This window comes from Telopea speciosissima, chromosome 6, assembly GCF_018873765.1.
Source record: "Telopea speciosissima isolate NSW1024214 ecotype Mountain lineage chromosome 6, Tspe_v1, whole genome shotgun sequence".
In the NCBI taxonomy this organism is placed as follows: domain Eukaryota; kingdom Viridiplantae; phylum Streptophyta; class Magnoliopsida; order Proteales; family Proteaceae; genus Telopea; species Telopea speciosissima.
In genome coordinates, this window is record NC_057921.1 from 58,755,214 (window position 1) to 58,778,006 (window position 22,793).

A 22,793-nucleotide genomic window follows, 5' to 3' on the forward strand; every position below is an offset into this window, starting at 1 on the left:
CAAAACTATCTGTATCCTTATATTTTGCCGTATCCATTTTACTAATTATGTTCATAGCCATAGTATGAAGTTGAGGCTGCTCTGGTGCCAAGCACTTGCCATGGCTTCTCATATGGCTGCAGCAACCTCCTAAAAATTGACAATGGTCAATATGTTACCCATGCCAAATTTCCATTACCAGCCAAGGAAGAACCTTGATACACATGCAACCATCTTTGCATTTCCAGCTTGAATTGAGGTCCATGCTTTCAAAAATTTCCCCCTTCCACTGGACATTTCTCATTTAATGGCTTTTTTTTTGTCAGGGTTGAAGACATACTGATGTGAAGTTTGGGACTAGTTTTCGGTAATTTTATCAACCTCTGTTCGGTGTACTTGTTTGAAATGTTCTGTTTGATGAGTGGAATGATCTGAATCCAAGACAGGTTCTTGTGTGTTTCGTTCTCTCTGTGCATTGAATGTATTTCTCTTTGTTCCTGATTTCTTGAATCATAGCCACATAAAATGACAAAGTAAACATGCGTGCTTTTGATTAGATGATGCAGGAATGGAGTCGGTTAGTGATTGTTTTTCCTTGGAACTGAGTTTGCTAGTGTCCAAGGCATGATTGCTTTTGATGTGGTACACCTTCTATTGGAAATTATGATTCAGTTTAATTTTGAGATCAGAATTCTGCGATATTCTCCTAAAAAAAACTTCCATAAAATCCTAGTAAAATCATTTGTTGCTGTTGCTATGGATTTCTGAGTCGATTGGCAAGTTTGTTCTAGATTTGGGATTATTTTAATATGTTGATCTCTAGAAAAATCCCCCTCCCCAGTGATTTGGTCCAGAATTGGACGCACCCTTTTGTTGCTTGGTTAGGCATCTATTTACTTGTGCTTGAACTGTACTTTGTTTGAATATTTTTAGATTTTCTCCTTTTTATGAAGTGGTCTCACATGTGACCAGTTCATTGTTTCCATAGGCGATGTTTAACTGGAGTTCTTTGGTGATTCTGTGTAGGAAAGTAGTCAGAGAACCTCAATTGAGTATATCTTGGCCATGACATGCTTCTTATCTTGGCCTTGCATTGTGTTGCATGTTCACTCTTAATAGCTATAGCGATCCTTTGGAAATATATGTAGTGCAAGTTCCTCTTCTGCAAATACATAAAGCTTAAAGATTCTTGAACTTTGAGACATTGTTGTTAAACACGTATGTATCCTGAGCATAGAGGTTTAGGTAAAACCCCTTTATGGGGCTCTTGAATTCATTAGCTTTTAGATGTATGGATGTAAATTCAGATTGAATCTGGCTTTCTGGCTATCTAATTGGGAATTCACATTCTCACTTGGGTCAATTATGGCGGACATTAGGTCAGTAAATACCTGAAGTCAGTTAGATGAGTCTATTGGGTCTATTGGGTCATACTTCAACCCCTTGACTGGACCCATTTTAGAACAATTGAGGATTGCCACTCCTTGTTTCTGTTCTTATTCAAGTAGTTCCTTGATGTTGTCTAAGTGATTGTTTCCATTCAACTATGTATCAATATGTAGCTCAATGGTTGTCAATTGCCATGGCTTTTAGGTCTATGAATCAAGGTATGTATTGAGGAAAATCCAGGCTATAATAAAGTTGTATCTAATTTTAGTTCTTTTTTATTTTACCTTACATCGAGTTATGCAAGTTCTTTTCCTTTCCAAGCATGATTATCTTGAGGCCATATTAGGGCACAAAAATATATTCACCTCTACATGCATTTATAACTTACCCAAAATTTCATTGAACAAACAGGGCAGCATAAAAGCAATGGAATAAATAGATTAGATGATAGAGACTGGATGATTACTGAAGATGCATGGATCATGGAGACTAGTGGTTCCTCGAAGACACATTTAACTGCCTCACTGTCAAGACTTGCAGGTCCCAATTTTATTATTCATTTATGAATGAAGCAAAATGTGTTTAAATGTTCCATCCCTGCAAGCCAACTTTCCCAAACAGAAGCACCCGTTTTGTTTTGCTGCCATTGCTACTTTCTCAACCCAGTGAATCCACCCAAGCTACCCTCACCATCAAACATTCATCTCACCACCAAGCTATCAGAACCCCGTTGTCACCATCACAAGATTCCCTTCTCCACATTACCAACCTCATCTTGAAAAGCAAACCAGAAACCCTAACCAAATCCCTAGAAAAATGTGATGTACAGTGGTCCCCTGATGTTGTTGATCGAGTCCTGAAACACCTCTGGAATGATGGCCCCAAGGCTCTTCAGTTCTTTGAGTCCCTTGATCGCCTCCCAAACTACAAACATTCCACCTCCACCTTTGATCATGCCATCGACATTGCTGGCCGATTGCATGACTACAGGGCCCTTTGGACCCTCCTCTCTCGGATGCGCCGGCGCCGGCTTGGTCCAACCCCTAAAACCTTTGCTATTATCACCGAGAGATATGTGTCAGCAGGCAAAGCAGATCGAGCAGTTAAGATTTTCCTATCAATGCATGAACATGGCTGCCCTCAGGACCTGTCATCCTTTAACACCTTCCTCGATGTGCTTTGCAAATCCAAGCGTGTTGAGATGGCATGCTCACTCTTTAAAGTTTTCAAGCGGAGGTTTAGGGCAGACACTATTACTTACAACATAATTGCAAATGGTTGGTGTTTGATAAAGAGAACACCCAAGGCATTGGAGGTTCTGAAGGAGATGGTGGAGAGTGATTTAAGTCCGACCCTTGCAACATACAATATATTGCTCCATGGGTTCTTCCGGGCTGAGCAGATCAAGGAAGCTTGGGAATTTTTCTCCCAGATGAAGAAGAGGGGGTGCAAGCCTGATGTTGTTACTTACACCACAGTCATTCATGGGTTTGGCATTGCAGGTGAGATCGAGAAGGCCAAAAAGGTTTTTAGGCAAATGGTGGGAGAGGGCTGTCTTCCTTCAGTTGCTACTTATAATGCATTGATTCAGGTTTTGTGCAAGAAGGATAGTGTGGAGAATGCCATCATGATTTTTGAGAAGATGGTGAGTAAGGGTTATGTACCCAACGTGACTACTTATAATGTTTTAATTAGAGGACTCTGCCATGCTTCACAGATAGATAGAGCCATGGACTTTATGGAAAGAATGAAGAATGATGAATGTGAGCCAAATGTTCAGACATACAATGTTGTCATTCGTTATTTATGTGATGCTGGAGAGATTGACAAGGGTTTGGATGTTTTTAGAAAAATGGATGGTGAGAATTGCTTGCCTAATTTGGACACATACAACATTTTAATTAGTGCTATGTTTGTAAGAAAGAAGTCTGAAGATTTGGTGGTTTCAGGGAAGTTGTTGATGGAGATGGTAGAGAGAGGATTTGTGCCTCGCAAGTTCACTTTCAACCGGGTCGTGAATGGGCTTTTGCTGACTGGAAATCAGGGGTTTGCTAAGGAAATTTTGAGAGCTCAGAGCATGCATGGTCGTCTTCCTTGTAAATTTAGATTGTGAAACTGGTTTGTTGATCAGCTCAGAACTGGAATGATGAGCCATTGACCTGTGTCACTGCATGGAATTCTATTAAATTATTAGCCTGTGAACTTTATCTTAAATTCTAATACTGTAATTGAGATTGAATTTGGATTCCTCTTCTTGAATCATCACCGTCTTGACAGGCTGAGTTTCTTGTTATATTTTGTTTGTTGCTACTATCATATAGATTCATTACTCTTATCAAACACTTGTTTTCTTTGTACTGTTAAAATGTGAGCTTGAGCCTGATTGACCATCAAGGACTAGAACTAAGCAATCCAACTTGGAATCAGGTCAAAAAGTGTCAATTAACACCAAATTCCCTGGACATAATGGGGACAAATCCCTAGTCAGATTTCCTGAAGTTCTTAAATCAGCTTATGGAATTCTGACTTCTGACTTTGACTGAGCCTAGTAGGTCACCAAAAAAAAAAAAGTTTGAAGCTCGTTCTGCAACAGTGATGTGTAGAATCCCATGGAGAAGAAGCTTGTGATTGTCACAAGATTTCGTCCCAATATATATTTCAGGTCTTGTTTGGGTACAGTTTAAAATGTTGTTCGCCTTTTTTAGTCTTCTATTGCCTGATCCATCAATTTGGATGGAATAACCTAAATGGATTATAGTTTTTTTTTTTTTTTTGATGAAAGTGTAATCACACAAATCACACACCAATCCCAAAAGGTTAACCGATTTTTAGGACCGTGAAATGGCGGATATACACAAATGGAATATAATTACATCCCATTTGTCTTCTCATTTCTAATTATCTTCAAACCTATATCTTAAAAATTCCAAACGTGATTACAAGGATTCCTGACTAAGGTTTCAAAGAATTTCTTCTGGTTAAAGTTTTTCTTCAACGTGCATGGCTGATCCACACCCACGATCATAGGGTTACTCACTTACTCCCATACAAGTTGATGGTCCAAAATGCCTTTCCTAGCTTTTGAGTTTTTTTACACCCATCCCATCCCAATGATGGGCTGGGGTCTCCACACCTGCGATATAGAGAAACTGGGTCCGGATAGTTTGACATTTCTGGTTCTTATCCTTTAGTGTGGAGGGTTTTCTGAGCAAGCAGCACAGAGAAGCCCATCTATGAGATGCCGTAAAATGATATCATATATTGAAGGGCAGTGAGGACATTTTACATGAGGAAAGAGAGCCACAAAAATGCTAGTGTACCCTACAGCAGCAGTTCAGAGAATCTTTCCCTAATAATTTTTGTCTTTATTCATAAAAAATAAAAAATAAAAATTAGGGGAATAGAACCTCAGGGGGTATGTGAAATTTCCTAAAATTTATAAGTGTTTTTGTAATTAGGTGATACCTCAGGTGAAGTGAAAATTTCCCAAAGAACAATGGCTATGGAAGGAATAGGTTATCGGTAACAAGAAAAAACACGTGGCATTCATCCAACGTACAAGGAGTTTGCTAAGGTCCTCCGCATTTGAAAATACATCTGTAGCCCTTTATGGGTTACCCCTTATGACGACTCTTTTAGCACATTCAGTGAAGGCTGGAAGGTGAAGCTTGCAGAGTAATCGAAATGGCAGGAAGGCTGAGCAACGTTGCATCTCGGATCATGGGCGGCAATGGCGTCGTCGCTCGATCGGTCGCCACTTCTCTTCGTCTCCGTTCTGGCATGGGTCTCCCCGTCGGCAAACACATCGTCCCTGATAAACCAGTAATCAAAAAGAATATATTTTATTTAACCCTAAGAGTATCGCTTTTCTGTTATGCGATTGATTAGCAACAAGAAGTCAAACACTGCCAATTCTAAAAATTTGTTCTTTTACTTTTCAGCTTCCAGTTAACGACGAACTGGTTTGGGATAACGGGACCCCATTTCCAGAACCCGCGATAGATCGGATTGCCGATACAGTTGGTAAGGTAATCACAATTGTAATAGTAGGGTTTTGATTGTTCAATCCTTTTTGAATTCGAAAATTATGAGCGAACCATGGGCTCTTATGCTGTTGATGTACTGCCGATTGTTGCTTAATTTGCAGTATGAAGCATTGGCTTGGCTTTGTGGAGGTTTGAGTTTCTTCGCATCTCTCGGACTGTTATCCGTTTTGAACGACAAGGCCTCCAAGATACCTTTTGTGAGTTTATCGTAGTGAACTTACTAATGTGTATTCTGCTTTTGTCAAAATCAAAATTTTATTTCAGCAGATAGAGCATTGTATTGGAGTTAAAAATGTGGGAACATTGTGTCAATTGCTTGTATTGCTGAATTAATATTTTGTGTACCCCGTCGCATGTGGACATGTAGATATGGAGGAGATTATGTTTTGTGCCAAATGACTATTAGGAATTGGCATAGGGAGAGGGAGCCTGTTTGTTGTGACTTACATTATTAGGGTGAGATATTGGTGTTCCTCATGGAGTGGAGATGATTTTGCGCATTAGATTTTCAAATGTACCATGATAGTTTCCAGCCACTTTTGAATTGGGATTAACAGGGTCATTTGCTCCTCCAAATTGAGCCAGTGGGACGTGATGTGGATGGTGCGTTTATTTGTTGGACTTGGTATAATCTTGTGAGGTTAAAAGAAAATTGCCAAATTCATTATTTAAGAAAAAAGTGATGGAAGGAAAAATCTTTTGCTTGTTACAAGTGCTCTTGGGAAATGGATTCAGTTATCCACCCCCCCCCCCCCTCTCTTGTGTGTGTGTTTTCCCAGGGGAAGGGGGGGGGGGGGTTAGCAGCCGACTTTCAGTCTATTTCTGGATGATTGATTTGTAGTGGCTGGAATATGTATGGATTGATAATTTTTCGTTAGGCCTTTTCTATCCTGTCCTTTTTGAAGAGATACAAATGGATCATTGAAAGGGTTAACGGCTACTATTTATTTTTTGGGAAGTATATTATTTAAAGAATTTAACTGGTTAGCGATGATTATATTTTTTATTTTTTAACTAGTCAGGATCCCATAACTAGTGGCAACATCTAGGTCATATTTTTGTTTAAATTATTAGGCAAAAAATCAATTCCCTTGTCACACATGTAGACTTACCTGTATGGGTGTTTTACTTCTTGGAATGAGATACTGATTTTATATTTATTTGTCTCCCCTAGGAACCTGATTGCCAGGCATTTTTATCCACTAAAATAGCGTTAGGCATTATTTTCTCATACTAGTGGGGCACTAATTTTGAAATGATCTATGGTGAGGATTTTATTGAACAGGAGATAACTTTAATTCTCTTCGGGGTGTTGAAGAATTTTTTTATGTCATTATAAGATATGGATCCAAGGATATGCAGTGGAGTGATGGGATTTATCGTCTGTTGCTCTTTTAATTTGGTTGAGATAATTCTTTACTTTGGTAACTGTCAGCTGATGCTGCTGCAAGTGGAGGCTTTCTTACATTGATAGTTGCTTTAGATAAGATATCTAGGATTGATCAATTGATTGGAAGAAGGCATTTAAGTAGATAGATGTTATACTGGACGCAATAAGGAAATGTCAAATGTCTCCTTAAACTGATATAGTTCTGATAGGAGAGAGCTTGGAAATAAAGGAATTTTAAAGTTTAAAATTCAAGGGAAGATGGATTATTTAGGGATGATTACCTAGATTCACAAAGTTGCACAGGTAGTCGATTAGTTTATGGGGAGAGATTGAGGTCACAGCTTTAAGGAAATTGGAGTTGTTGAAAACAGGAGTATCAGGTCCTGATGAAAGGAGATAAAATTCATGGAGGGACAATGAATATTGTTTTAAGGGATGGTTACAGAGTAGCTAGTAAGCTAAAAGATTTGGTTTCTTTAGGATTTTGTAAGTTTCTTGGGAATCGGTTGAGGGTAAGTAATGGTTCATGATGAAAAAATAAGGAAAATAAATTAGGCAAATAAGAAACAATCTTGAATCAATGCAATAGAGAGGATAATCAACAGTCATCATTGGCATCAGGTTAAGATCAGTCTAAGATTCTCCGGTTCAGCGACTTTAGCACTCAGATGACTTCAAATTCCAGTGAATTAACTACAGAATAATACCTATACTCCTGAAAACAGCATTTCTTTCACTGTTTAGATATGTAAAGAATCCTTTACTAAAGCAATCCTGCTCAAAATTTACTCTATAGAATGAAACAACTGTATAAAATAAGAATCTGACAAAAGTCTTCCTAAACTGGATTCTTAAATTAATTAGAAAACAAATGAGAACTTTTAGACATACGGCTGTGTGACTTCTTATTTGGTGGAGCATAAAATAAAAATTCCACCTGTCAATGTTCTTTTGATGTCCATTATGAGCCAGGGTAAATGGGCTACTGGGCTAATTAATGCAGCCTGAGGTTTTGTAGAAGGGATTCAGAAACTTTTTGGTTGTATACACCTGCAATTTTATGTAAGGTTTAGGAATTTTCTCTCCTTCCAACATTTATTGGGCTTTTCTTGGTGATGAGTAAGGCTGTAGGGATGGGATTGGTTATTAGATGTATGTTCAGACAGCATAGTACAAATAAACTGCATGAATATAATTTTTTGCTCTTGAAATTGGTGAGATGGAATGTAGAATTACTGGGGTCACCTTTAGTGATGATGATTCTAGAACATGAGCCATGTGGCAGCCATGAAGATGTTTGAGCACCAGATAAGCACTTTATATTTTTGTGTCTTTCTCTGTCAGTTGGAACTATCAAAAGCATTGGGGGGGGCGCAGCCTAGGTACAACATTGATCAGATCGAATGGATCTGTTTGGACTACATGTAATGTGACCAATAATGAATGGAAGAGATAACGATCTGATGGCTAGGTCAGATCTCAACTCAGATTTAGCGGTCAAATTTTAATGTAATAACCACTAGTTCTCTGTTAATAAATTTCAAGATATATCAGAGATATCATATTGTAAAAAATTTAAGATCGATGAGAGATGAAATTGAGGAGTGAGTAAAGGCTGTCGATGTGTAGGAGAGAAAAAATAGGGAGTAAAGAGAAGTGGTGAAGTTGTATTGGAGATAAATAGGATTAAATGTGGAAATCCAGATCTAAAGGTGAATCGGCATAGCAGGAAAAGAGAGAGTTCTGTTGAAGGCAGGAGAGCGAGTAAGATACGATTGGAGAGAGAAATTGCACAATGATGGGAGAGAAAAATATAATCCATGGGGAAGGAGAGATGAGAGAGGAGACAGAAAAGAAAGATCTCTTATCAGATTGAGAGAAAAAATAGAGGAGAGAGAAGAGCCAGCTCGCATTTTTCCAAATAAAAAATTCAATTCATTAAATTGCAAATTGTAGGAGGGGGTGGTTACATATTTATAAGCTATTAACATTCCTAAATTGACTATCATAAGCAACTCCTTACCCTCTCTTACCGTAAATAAATGCCTAGAATTAACAAAACTCACACTAGCAAAATATAAGTAACAGTAAAAACTAAGGTCCAACCCAATTTAATATTAAAACCGTGCTTGAATTATTCCTTCTTTGTTAGAAAAGACTCGTCCTCGAGTTTTATAATGTCGCAGCACCACCATCACTTGATTGATATCCATGATCTTCGGCTTTGATGGTATGATGATGATATTGATCACAGGTCCATGTGTAGCCGTAGGAACAAGGCCCCAAAACCAGCCCAGTGTAGTTGTGGGATTCAACTGCTGTGGGAGGCAGCCTGGTCTGATGATGTAGCATGTTTTTGTTGGTTCGATGGAGCATCTCATAAGGCAGTCTAGTCCAGTCTCATATTAGCTACCTTCTATTTCCATGTAATAGCTAGATATAGTTATTCACCCAAAAAAATAGCTAGATATAGTTTCTAATTTCAGATTTAGAAAGTAGGCTTAACTTTTATTTAGAAGTTTCTATTTCAGTCCTTTGCCTCCTTTTAGTTGGATTTAGTTTTTATTTTCGTTCGGTTTCTATATTGTAATCCTTCCCAATAGCCAAAAGGGGAGTTACTATTTTGTAACCATGCTTGAACCATAAATAAAAGAGGGTGGACCTTGGTGTAACGGTAAGGTTGCTCCATTGTGACCAAGTGGTCATGAGTTCGAGTCTGGAAATAGTCTCTCTGCAAAAACACAGGGGTAAGGCTGCATACATTATGACCCTCCCCAGACCCCGCAGTGGCGGGAGCCTTGTGTACTGGGTATGCCCTTTTTTTTTGCTTTAATTATAAATAAAGGGAAGAGGCTGTATTGATCAGCCAATGATCTTAGATTTAAAAAAAAAAATGAAATGTTGCTTTGTGCAATGGCTGTGAGAGACAGGCACGATGAGAGACCCTTTCCTATCTCTTTGTCTCTATTTTTCTGTTTCGTTCTTACTTTCTATTTTATTGTTCTTTGAGTTAATCTACATCTGAGATACAGTCGGAGCTTCATTGTTACTGCTGTTTAGAAGATCTATAAGCTGGAGAATATTACTGATTTGTTCATCATTCAACTAGGGTTCATTGTTGCTGGACTATCATTGATCCTAATGTAGAGTGGTTCTTAGTTGAACTACTTCTACATTAGATGATCTAACATCTCTCGTGACCAAAATCAGTTACGTCTTACTATCAGTTTTCTCACATCTAAGATTTGTGGAGGAAGAAGGAAATCAACATTTTCAATCTCTTCAAATTGTGTTTCCTCAATTGGAATCCTCTCTTGATCGATCTCTTCTTCGACCATTGTTTCTTGGACTTCTGATTTTTTTTTCTCAAGCTTCCATCATGCCCTACTAGATGCATATCATTTCTTACCACTTCTCCAATAGTCATTTTAGGCTTGCCCCTACCCATATAATTACAACATAATAACAAAACTATAACAAAATAAGATACTCTGGCCCCAAATAAAAGTACAACAAAATAATAAAATGAACTGTACATAATACTGATCATCTAGCCATAATGAAGTGACATGTGGCTGCATGTGTTTGTGTCTCTGATAAATCCTAAATCCCTCTGTGATGTCCTCGTCAACAACTCTCTCCCACGATTTGAGATTCAAAAATATCCTTTGCTTGTTGGTTCCAAGAGATTTAGAGCTCTTTTGCTGTGAGATATTGTGAAGCTCTTGGTGGGATGCCAAGTTGGACGGGTGAGATGTTAGTCAAGTTCTAAGTGGGAAGCCTAGTTCATATCTTTCCTTTTCTACCCTTATCTTCTCCCATCGATAAAATTTTCACGTCAGATTTCTAGTACTGGTATAGTAGCCGATTCTGTCCATCAATCCTTTAGTCTGTTTCAGCACTACAGTTTACATTCTATTGCTATTTCTGAAATTACTTGCTATTTATGTCCACTTTAGTTTTCAAATCTGAACCTTGTTTCTATTTTGAGTTTGACTTTCTATTTATTGGTTCCTAGTTGCTATTTTCTGTTAGTTCCTAAATCTAGTATCTCTTTTGGTGATGCGATGTTTGAGACTACCCCATATCTTCAAATCTTACCATTACATGAACTTAAGATCTTACAAACTTGTTCTTCTTGATAAGTAGACCCTTTGGCCAGAATTTCATGCATATTTGAGATGTTTTAAATAGAGTAGTTATCTGATTTTCCCTCAATTCGGGTTTTGTCCCTATACCTGTGATCCTGTCGCAACTTGATCTCCCACTGGACTTCACTGGTTCCAGATTAGCACTGCATTAGAAGGGCTGGGGTGGAGGAAAACAACCACGTGCCTTTTGACCATTTGTGTGATAGTGTAGAGACATAATGGATTCAATGTCACTACGTATGGGGATCTCAGATATGTATATTATAACCCAACTTTGGGGACTGTATGTTTCTAATAAACAAATATCAATGATTTTCCTTCTAGGCACACAATCGAATGGTCTACATTGCTCCTGCCAATTATTCCTTCGGTACATTGCTGTCTGCCAGACTTTTACCTTCCCCTCATCTCTCTCTATGCACGCAAGCACCCCCACACACGAGCACCTTGTTTTTCCCTGTTCTTTTCACTTGCAACTCTGTTCTCTTGTTCATTGATCCTGCATACCTCCTTTTTTTGCATTTTCTCCTACAAATTTCAGTTATTATTGCTATTGTTTTTTAGGTGCCCCTTGCACCTGAAGGTATAGGAGTTATATTCTGTATCGTCCAATTACTTTGTGCCAGTTCAGTGCAGTTAGCTAGTGGCTAAAGGCATGTCCAAGGTGCAATACGTTTCCATGAGAAGTTACATGTTGACAGTTCTCACATTGAGGGTGGTAGGAAAAATTAAATGGAGACTTGGAAACTGCTTGTCATAGAAGTTGTTCTTTCATTTTGAACATGAATGCAGTGAAAGGGGTGGGTGTATTATATAGGATAGAAGATCCAAAGGGATGTGATGAGTGGTCAAAAGAAGGTAAGGGAGAGGGGCGGTTGTACCCAAAGTAAGAAGCAAGATCAGTTTGAATTTGTCTTTCTGCTTTCATTTTGTATTGTCTGCCTGAAACCACTAAACTTTTGTATGCTTGAATTTTCTGGCAACCTTCACACTATAATAAATGGACTGAGTAGTAGTAGCATTATGAGTCTCTAACCTCACTTGGTGGATACCTTAGGATTTGAAAGTTTGTTTTGTAATTTTGAATGAGTGAATTCTTTCTGATTCTGCTGCTGTTTGATGCTTTTCTTATTTTTGGAACAGACACCAAAAGTCTATCCATATGACAACCTGCGTGTGGAGCTTGGTGGGGATCCATAGGTAGATTGCTGAGTTGGTTTTCTCCTGTATGGAATGTTATGTCGCCTGATATGTTCCTTCCTGCTTGTGTTTGTCTCTTCACAAACATGAATCATGAATTGATGTTAGTCTCTGTTGCATTGTGTACTAGGGAAGGAGCAGGTGTATAAACTTCTGATCTGCATTCACGGATTTGAATTTGTTGCTTGAGGAAAGGTTTCCCAATAAAAAGAGCAGGGAGCAGAACTTGGTTTTCTTGCAGTGTATCAAAGTAGTTAAAGGATGTAGACGGTCTGCACCTAGCATGCTTTCATGCCTATGGTTTTATTATCTTTATACATCTCTTCAGACGAGTATGAACCATTTTCTGGACAAAGGTGGCACCACATGTTACCATTGGTTTTTGATATGACTGGGTGAAGTGCGATTCAGTTCTAACATGGCTAGTTTCACATGTGTGTGTTTTGTGGGGTGGGGGGGAGCAGTGATATAATGGGTCATCTACTGGGATGATCATACTGCCATAGGAGGCTCTTATAATAGTTTTGAACTGGACATTTCCCCTCCCCAATAACTTGATTCTTAGATATACTGCCCCCCTGGAGTGGATGCGAGGGACAGAAATAATGATAGATATTGGAAAAAAAGGTTATTTTCTAGCCTACCAACCAAATACTTCCTTGATACCCTCAACCCCCAACCCTCAACCCTCAACTTGTGCTCGTCCCATTGAAAAGATGATGTTGTAATTTCGACTCCTGGGTATGGTCTTGGCCACCACTAGTCAAAGTCATTTATATACAGCTCGTTCTTACTTCCAAATTCATCATATATCCTCCTAGTATTGACATGCGTGGTTGTTTTGTGGTTGTTTTCAACCAGAATTTTGAACAGATTTGATGTTTTTAATGGTTTTCTTTTTTACAGTAAGGGCAATTGAAAACCGTAGGTAGAAGGGTATGTAATGGAGTTCTGATATGACAGGAGGCTTCGGCTTTGGTCTGGCTCCGTCACTTCCACTGTCAGAATGTAGGGTCCCCACTTTTTAGGAAAATGTTACATATCCAAGCGAGAAGCAGAACAATTTACAAGGGGATTTTTACAATTACCACCCCCAAATCTTTCATATCTATTATTATCCTCCCCCAAAAACTTTCAAACAATTGCTACCCTTATCCTATTGCATACTAATGACAAAGTGACTCTCATCCTTACAGACCCGTAACGGAGAGGGTTAGTAGTGATACTGTGCTGTTGTCACGAAATATGTAAGACCAAAATACCCTTCGTCCAAACCCTTCCTCTTCACTGCATCAGTTGCAGCAAACCAAAGGAACAAGAACATCATTGGCTTCTTTCTCTGGTGAACACCTCCTTGTTTCGTGACGACTTCCTTCTCCGGCGAACATCTCTTGCTTTGGCAGAGATCATCTGTGCATATAACTTCTTCTATGCTTCTTCTTCTTCTCTGCTCCTAATAAGGACGATAAGGTTGTGGCCCTGATATCCTTCCAGAACTTGTCTGTTTACACTGATCCTAATGGCTTCTTAACCAATTGGATACCTAATTCTCACAATCCTTGCACCTGGAACGGTGTCAACTGCTCTCTCAATAGATGCATTTCTTCACTCGATCTCACCAATGCTGGACTCATTGGACACTGTCGCCTCGACCATCTCATGCGAACTCAGAACCCTAATTTCCAAATGAACTCGAACCAAATGGGCATGTAAGACTTAACATACAAGAAGAAATCAAAGCCAAACATTGTATGTTATATTTCTAAATGTAGTGAAAACAAGACCAAATCAACAAATTAGAGAGAGAAGGTTGAACATTTCTCAATAAAGGTTTTCCCTCTTTCACTGGAAACAGGATAAAGAAATAAAAGAAAAGCAAACAGAGACAAACATATTAATACAAAATGACATCTAAAATTTATAAGTATAAAGTTTACAAATGAAGGAACAATCCAAAATCGAATAGAGAAGTTAAAAAATGAACTTGTTGAAAACGACCTCCAAAGTTTTGAAATTGACAGGATTTTCCAAATAGAATTTCAACTTTGCAGCATGTTTCATAGAGCCGAACCTCACAACCGGCACCCTAGTCATCGCATCTCTGAGTAACACGCTGGTGGCACCACCAGATGCGTAAATGGCCTTACAACCCCTGTTAGTACTAACCACCAAGCAACCCTCCGTGGTGGCCATAGGCACCGTAAACTCCCTTTCGTCAAGCAATAGAGGGCCTGCGACTCCCACAGGAATTTGAATATACCCAACGGGCATCTCACCTTTCAAACAACTTGAAAGTGAAGAGGAAGTGATGAAGAGGTGTTCACCGGAGAAGGAAGCCGACGATGTTCTTGTTCCTCGAGTTTGCTGTAACTGATGACGTGAAGAGGAAGTGAAGAGGAAGGATTTGGATGAAGGGCATTTTGGTCCTACATATTCCGTAACAACAGCACAATATCACTACTAACCCCCTCCGTTACGGGTCTGTAACGGTAGGGGTCACTTTGTCATTAATATGCAACAAGGGAGGGTAGCAGTTGTTTAAAAATTTTTGAGGGGATAATCATAGATATGAAAATTTTGAGGGTGATAATTGTAAAAATCCCATTTACAAGACTGACTAGAACGCTTTTGCATCTGAGATCTTACAACAGGTGTATCTACGAACGAGGCAAGTATCATACTTCCCATGAAACAGAAATGAGAAGGTAAAAAAGGTCCAAGCTGCACTTTGGGTGGCTCTGGCCTCCAATTCTAAATATTCTCTTGGCCCATAAGTCACGGGCAAGGTGTACACAACTACGTTGACTATGCGATATCGGAGTCAAAGTTGTGGATTGAGACAGCCATGGTGATGCTCTGTTCATTTGCTTTGTGAGTTCATTTAGGCCTACTGGTAGTAGTTTGGGCTTAGCTTAGAAAAAGTTCATGGATGCATGGGGTCGTTGTTTCTCGCCTAAGTTTTTTCCAGCATTTCACTTGAGCTTCCACGGTAGCGAAGCCCCACTCAAGAGGCATTGGTATTGAATTAATATGTTTGCTTTCGCTAATTATGACCTCTTGGGAGAATTGCTGATTGCATATTTGATGCACTGTTAGAACTACATTGGAGAATTCTTAATTGGCTAGTTGTAAATATCTCGGATTTACATCGAGGTAATGATTGTGATTCTCAAATATCGTAGAACAAAATGTGATACCATAAGATAGAATGTAATAGAAAGAAAGATATGGAATGGATACAATCAAAGCAAGCCCTTTCATTCTGAATTTATTTATAAGGAAAAAGATCGTTCCTGGTCATGTGGCTCATGCTTCCTGACATGAGCATGTGAAAGTACTGCACTTCCCCTTTGAAATCAAAAGGATGCCCTTGCGTGCGTTTTCATTGGCCTGTGTTCTGACGCAGGTGCTACATGACGACAACAATCTACCCCAGTCTATAGTGTCGGGTGCCCAAATTAATATCCCTTTCTTATGAGACAATAGTTCAAGAGAGGCCTAGGGAGAGGAAAGGGGAGGAGCGAAGGCACAGAGGCTCTTGGCTACAACAAGCTAATGACTTCCAGATGAACTAGCCGGTGCCATCCATGACTTGTTTGTTTAGAGGTAGAATTTAAGACTTAATGACATAAACAAAAATTAATAATCAAACATAAAATGAAAATGGATCTGTGAACTCACGTGTCAACAGGATTCAGCTAGTAAAACAAGCAAACTTTTGGAGGGTTGTGACTCGTGAGATGTTTTTGACAAGTTTCCATATCCTCTCTGCCATAACCATCTCATATAATTCAATTATAGCTTTTTAATCTTATCACAAATGATATAATATAACTCCCTAAAAAGTGGGTTTAGAAGGAATATTGGAAATGGGAAGTTCACGGGGTTAGACCTTGGAAGTGGAACAACTTTAATTGTCAAATACACCTACTAAAGAATCTAGTTAAGAAAATGAAAAAGAAGGGGAAAAAAAAAATAGACAGATCATAGATTTGGCCTTTTCTATCTTCCTCACATGCCATTTAGATAGATTGACAATTAAGGATTGATGATCTACTTGAACTTTAGATTTTGGAGTTTGGGTTTACATTCTATTTAAAGCATGAATGCCTTCTCAAAGCATGTGATGGAGCTTATTTTATCTCTATTTACATGCTATGTAATCAATTTGGAATGTTGGATTGGTCCTTTGTGAAACCATAGGCTTGAAAACCATGACATAAAACCATAGGCTTGAAAACCAGATCAGCCATCGATCTAGTCAAATCAGGTTGAACCAGCACCTAGCTGTTAGTTGCCACCCAGTGCCTCTAACAAGGGGGCGCAATGACCACCCTACCCTTGCCTGAACACTCTGATTGAGTGAGGTCCACCCCCTTTATTAGAGGCATTGGGGAACTGGGCTGGACAGAGAACTGGAGGAGATAATTTTCCGTGGATATGCTTTTAAAATCTGAAGTTGATACAATAATCATAATCTTTCATTAATAAATCTTAATAAATAAAATGCTAATTATCTTTTTTTTTTTTGGTAAAAAATGCTAATTATCTTCAAAGCTTGGAACTCGAATAAAATCCTATATGTCCTTCCACTTGCACCGACAGGATTGGGTGATCACAAGCCAATGTACCACCACAAATTGCTTTTTTTAATCCCTATTTCCATCTATAAAACCTAGACCAACTCTCAGCATTCTCACAGGTACAAAATCGCAAACACCTGAGTATTGTATCCCATATACACTTACTTAGGGATTGTGATCTACTGTGCACTTGGAATGGCTTCCAAGGCTGCATCAACTGCTCTTCTCCTTATTCTCAATATCCTTTTCCTCACTTTAGTCTCTTCCCAATGCCCACCATCACCTAAGCCACACACGCCAAGTCATAAGCCTCCACCATCAAATAAGCCTGGTACTGGTTCTGGGTCTGGGTCTGGGTCTGGGTCTGGTTCTGGTAGGGGAACTTGCCCTAAGGACACCCTAAAGTTTGGTGTTTGTGCCAATGTGCTGCAGAACTTGCTCAACGTAACTTTGGGAACCCCACCAATTACCCCTTGCTGCAGTCTCATTCAGGGTTTGGTTGATCTTGAGGCAGCTATTTGCCTTTGCACAGCCATCAAGGCTAATATCTTGGGCATTAACCTGAACGTCCCTGTCTCCTTAAGTTTGCTGGTGAATTACTGCGGAAAGAAGGTCCCATCTGGCTTCCAGTGCTCTTAGGCTTGTGCCACACCTTATTGTTATGCTATGCTCTGTTTTCCATTTTTTAGCATTTTTCTATTCCTCTCTTGCTATGTTTGGACTTTTGGAGTAGTTATGATGTGGTTTGAGGGAATTGTTGCTTCTCACTTTCCTCCATAGCTTCTCTAGTCCTTTTCCTTCTAATAATGACAATAAGTAAGTTGGATTGTAATAATCTTTGCCAAAGGAAGTGAATATATGTACTTTCCTCTATAGCTTCTCTAGTCCTTTCCCTTCTTATTGATTTTTGTTGCATGCCTAGGTTTCTTGGTTCTTTGTGTTACAAATAGAATGATGCTCTTGTACTTGGTTTTTCCTTAGATTGAACAAAGAAATGGTGGCTGGTTTTGTCAATACTTGGCAAACTGGCTGGCTTTTGTGTTGTTGCCATCAACTAAGTCCTCTCATCAACTAAGTCCTTTCTAAGAAAAAGCACTACCAAGTATGTATCAGGGAGGATTATCTGTTTTTGCTTTTTAATTAGGTAAATTAAGCTACATTACAATGAGATTACCGTTTTCTTAACAAGCTTCATTGTTGCAGTTTTCATTATCATATTTAAACTCACTAGTCAAGTGTGACTTCGGTTATGTTTTTCATCACTATTTCGATTGGGTAAAAGAGAAAAATTTACGAATTTTCTGTGGATTTAATCAAACAAGAGAAAATTCAGGAGGAATAATAGGAACAATTCAGATCCTCCACGGCACGCTGCCCGTAGCGGCCATAGCGGCCTAGACACATCGCCGTGTGTCTACGTATATTTCCAATATTATTCCATAATCCATACACTACTACGTAACTAATCCAATATTATCCTTGAGTCCAGTTCCTTTACGAGTGAGAGAGCCCGGATCGCGTCCTCATATGAGGATGGTCCTTGGGATTCAAGCGAGTCCGGATTTGCTCCCTACTTGGGGACGGTGGGGACAAATCTGAACCCTCCATGGGGTGTGGATCCCATAGCCCATGGAGGGTTGGGATCTGTCCCCACTGCTCTTCATGTGGGTAGCTAATCCCAGCTCAACTCAAGTTGCATCCAAATGGGATCCATTGTGGGCCCAGAAGGGGCAGTTGATGTAGAGGAAATATTGGACGAGTTCTTGAGCTGGTTGGACCAACAGAAGTCCACCCAAACTGGTTGAATTGGAGATATTAAGCGATATGAGTTGAATTATATATCAAATCGAAGTTCTCAACGAGTTCTACAAGGGGCAATTAATGTAGAGGAAATACGTTTTTGGGCCTTTTTTGCAAACTTTGAAAGTGAAACGGCCCGCCGAAGTTTCACAGTTTGAATTTTGATTTTTGAATTTTGTTTTTTTTTCTTTCTGTAAGCAAGTCTCTCTATATTAGGGCGTCAATGCTCCTTTGTAATCAGTTTGCATTTAGAAAAGAAGAAAGGTTCTCCATTTTTCTTATTTGTGGCTTCAAGTTTATCGACATTAGAACTAGATCTAACCCTAACGTTTCCTTCCGCGTCAGCAGGATCCCATTTGGATGTAGATCGGATCCCAAGGACCGTACGAGGTATTAATAAAAATAAAAAAAAGACAAGTTGCTACCTCTCACATGTAAGGTTGCAGCCAAATTTTTTCCATTCAAAATCTGGACGTACGTGCAGATAATCCATTCTAATCCTTACAATAACTACTCCCCAATGATTCCTATTAAGACTTAACATCTGCTACTCAAAATTAAACCCACTTACAATAAGAACTCCCATGTATTAAGAGGAGACTCCTTACACATCAATTCAACTCTTCTACTTCTGCCTGCCTCTACTGCCATGTGCGCCCCACACACAAGCAAGGCGGAATGTATCGTCCTTACCCGAGCGTCTTGCCCAAGCGGAGGTAAGGCGATACTTTCCGCCGCGCTTGTGTGTGGGAGCTCACGGCAGTACACGTACACAAAAACTGCAAATAAGTATATCATACTTCCCCGTCCAGCTGTGGCTCTGAGGTGAATTCTGAGGTCACGTAAGAGGCAGAAGAACACAAAAAATAAGCCAAAGAACCATGGAAATCCGTGGAGCTGAACTTACGCTTGAAACCAAAGTAGTTCACGGATTCAATCGGTCACGGATTGGGCTTAGAAATCGACACCGCGATATCGACCTGAAAAATTCCAAACTCTTCAATTTAGATTATATTCCGATCAAACAATACTTTGAGCAATTCCCATTTATAAAAATCCATACATTTTCGAGCTTTTGGAGATATGTATGTTTGCCGTCTACCAATCTAACCCTAGTTTTGTCACATTTCAGTCACGGGAAGCTTATCAAGTTCATCTATAAATCTTCTTCTGTTCTAACCCATCAGAAAACAAAGATAGTTTCTCAAGAGAGCATCATCATGGGCTTGAAAGTTACTTCCACTTTCTTCATTTTCATGATTTTATCCCTAACCGGATTGCCGCCTTTACAAGCTTGTGGTTCCTGCAAGAATCCACCTCACCACCACCGCCGCCCTCACCCACCGGCAACATCCCACCCTCCACACCATGGAACTGGCAGGCCAAAAGTATCTCCACCGTACAATAATCCACCAATGCCACCAGTAATCGTCCCACCAATCATTATTTCTCCCCCGGTTATTCTCCCTCCCCCTTCTTCCACCTATCCACCTTACACTGGCAACCCTCCTTCAGGCGGTGGTGGTGGCTGTGGCGGCTGTGGTGGAGGTGGTGGAGGAGGCGGCGGTGGTGGTGGGGGTGGAGGTGGCGGGGGTGGTGGCGGTGGAGGTGTTCCAGGTATCAACCCACCTCCATCAATTTACCCTACTTGTCCAATCGATGCCCTAAAACTAGGGTTGTGTGTGGATGTGCTTGGAGGGTTGGTGCATGTTGGATTGGGAAATCCAGTGGAGAACGCTTGCTGTCCAGTGCTTCAAGGGTTGCTAGATCTTGAAGCAGCTATCTGTCTCTGCACTACTATAAGGCTCAAGGTTCTTAACCTCAACATCTTCCTTCCACTCGCTCTCCAAGTTCTCATAACTTGTGGAAAGAATCCTCCACCTGGTTTTGTATGTCCTCCATTACCATAACTTGTTACTAAGATGCTTGTTTTTAACAGTTTAGTGTTGTAGGGTTTTGGTCATTTCTGTGTCTTTGGTAGGCTTTTGGTCATTGCTGTAACGTTGTTAGGGTTTTGTTTCACTTGAAGAAATAAAACTATTGTTAGGGTTTTTTCTTCCTTTTCAATTCAGTGTTGATTTTGAAGTTGGTATTGCAGGGATATTTGTTGGTTGTCCATTACGATCAACTATTGATGATTAACTTGAAATTATAATAGGTGACTCTCTTAGTTCCCTTGGTCACATGTCAAGCTTTAAGGTAAAGGGAATTTGACCAATTGACCATGTGTCCTCCATTACCATAACTCGTTACAAACTCATAACCTGTAAATCACTATTTTTTTTTTGTAAGTGTTGTAGGATTTTGGTCATTGCCCTAACTTTGTTAGGGTTTTTATCACTTAAAAAATTATTGTTAAGATTTGGGTTCAGTTTTTCTTCTTTCAGAAGTGTTGATTCTGAAATTGGTTGAGGGTATGTATTGCGAGACATCAGTCGTCAATCGTCCACTTTATTCCTTTACTCACATGTCAAGTTTCAAGGGAAAAAAAATCAGATCGATTGGTCAAGTAACAAAATAAAGTATTGAAACGAATCTAAGAATATTGAGAATTGAAGGTGCATGCACCTGTGAATTGTACACTAATTTTCTATATTAATATCCTGAAGTTGGTTATTGATGGAATATATATCAGGGATATCTGTCGGTCATCCAAGTTTAATCGGTGATTCTTTTTGTGCCCTTGCTCACATGTCAAGTTTCAAGGAAAAGGAATCCGACCAGTTGGCCAAGTTTTAAAAAAAAATAAATAAAAATCCAAGAATACTGAGAAGGTAAATGCACTTGTGAGTTGTATATTAATCTTTTACACTGTTATCCTGAAGTTGATCGAGGTTATATATATTGCAGGGATATCAATCATTTGTCCATTAATCACAATAGTTTATTGACTAACTTGAAATTAAGTATAACCAGTGATTCTCTTTGTTCCCTTGCTCACATGTCAAGTTTTGAGAGAAAATGACTTGGCTCAATTGGCCAAGTAACAAAATAAAACATTAAAAAAGTCTAAAAAATATTATGAAGGTCCATGCACCTGTGATTTATACACTAATCTTCTACACTGTTATTTGAGTTATAGATTGCCTTTTACAAGCACCATGGTTGTATGTTGTTGCCTAAGAGGAAAATAATGATTAATATATGATTTGAGTTCAATTTTAATATGATTTATACATGCATTTATGATTTATAAATTGCATAGTGCATTATATGATTGAGTTCAATTTTAATACCATCAAAGCCTTTTTTGAGGTGTCAACCTAAGAACCAAATTTGCACCACTAAACCCTCGGTTCTCTACACATGTCAAATTTCATCTTTGTTCTAGTTTGTAACGTGGTAAAAGAGAGATTGTTGGGATATCCACGCTTAAGGCAAAAAAAAAAGAATAGTCCCACATTAGATATCAAAGGAGATGTGAGTGGGTTAATAGATACATGGGCATCCTCTCCTTAATGACTAGCTTTTAAGAATGAGATCCAAATTCCTAACAAGTGGTATCAGAGACGGAGCGTGGAAATTCTTGTTTGGCCAAGGGTTATCGGAGTTTGATCTCATGCTTCACGTTAGCTCCTGCGTGGAGGGGGAGATCGGGATCTCAAACTCCACGTGTTTGTCATCCGTGTGGAGGGGGAGATTGTTGGGATATCTACGCATAAGGCAAAAAAAAAAAAATAGTCTCACATCAGATATGAAAGGGGATGTGAGTGGGTTAATAGGTACTTGGGCACCCTCTCTTTAATGGCTAGCTTTTGAGGATGAGATCTAAGTGTCTAATAAGAAATCTAGGGCTATAATTTTGAGATAATGCACAGTAGTGGTCAGAGTGCCATAGAGTCATAGATGTGAATGACCATCAATGTAGATGTACGCCAATACACAAAAAAGTATTTTATTAAATAGGTTCTGAAATTTAACAAGTGGCTAACGCATCCCAAAAAGTACATAGTGCGGCAGTACTGGGTGGAGATGTCGACACCTGGCAGCTCGGACATCCAACGGACCGAACTCATACAGAAGTCAATGAGCTCGGACTGTTGGATATCCGAGCTGCCAAGTGCCTGCCAAGTGTCGACATCTCTATCTAGCACTGCTGCACTGCACACTTTTAGGGAATTGCAGAGGATTATTTTCCGACCATGTACAGTTTATCAAGGTTTAGGTCAGTAGTCGCCAGAAATGTAACTTTTTCAACAGTAATAGAAATTCTATATTACAGCGTTGGAAATTAACTAGTGGGTAAAACCTTTGT

General features: G+C 39.3%; 3 protein-coding genes across 3 annotated transcripts; all 3 read left to right on the forward strand.

Annotated features, from left to right (window-relative positions):
• The first annotated feature begins 1,897 nt into the window (after positions 1–1,897).
• Positions 1,898–3,721, forward strand: LOC122664577 (pentatricopeptide repeat-containing protein At1g74900, mitochondrial). The gene has a single exon (XM_043860453.1). The coding sequence runs from the start codon at positions 1,955–1,957 to the stop codon at positions 3,479–3,481; it is 1,527 nt and encodes a 508-aa protein (XP_043716388.1). The 5' UTR covers positions 1,898–1,954; the 3' UTR covers positions 3,482–3,721.
• Positions 3,722–4,988: 1,267 nt separating this feature from the next.
• On the forward strand, positions 4,989–12,497 carry LOC122664578 (NADH dehydrogenase [ubiquinone] 1 beta subcomplex subunit 8, mitochondrial). The gene is made up of 5 exons (XM_043860454.1): positions 4,989–5,190; positions 5,310–5,396; positions 5,516–5,611; positions 12,099–12,155; positions 12,286–12,497. Exons 1-4 carry the CDS (start codon positions 5,053–5,055, stop codon positions 12,153–12,155), a joined length of 378 nt encoding a protein of 125 aa, XP_043716389.1. The 5' UTR covers positions 4,989–5,052; the 3' UTR covers positions 12,286–12,497.
• A 4,343-nt stretch (positions 12,498–16,840) lies between these two features.
• LOC122664990 (14 kDa proline-rich protein DC2.15-like) lies at positions 16,841–17,570 on the forward strand. Its single transcript, XM_043861037.1, has one exon. The coding sequence runs from the start codon at positions 16,934–16,936 to the stop codon at positions 17,375–17,377; it is 444 nt and encodes a 147-aa protein (XP_043716972.1). The 5' UTR covers positions 16,841–16,933; the 3' UTR covers positions 17,378–17,570.
• Positions 17,571–22,793: the final 5,223 nt, after the last annotated feature.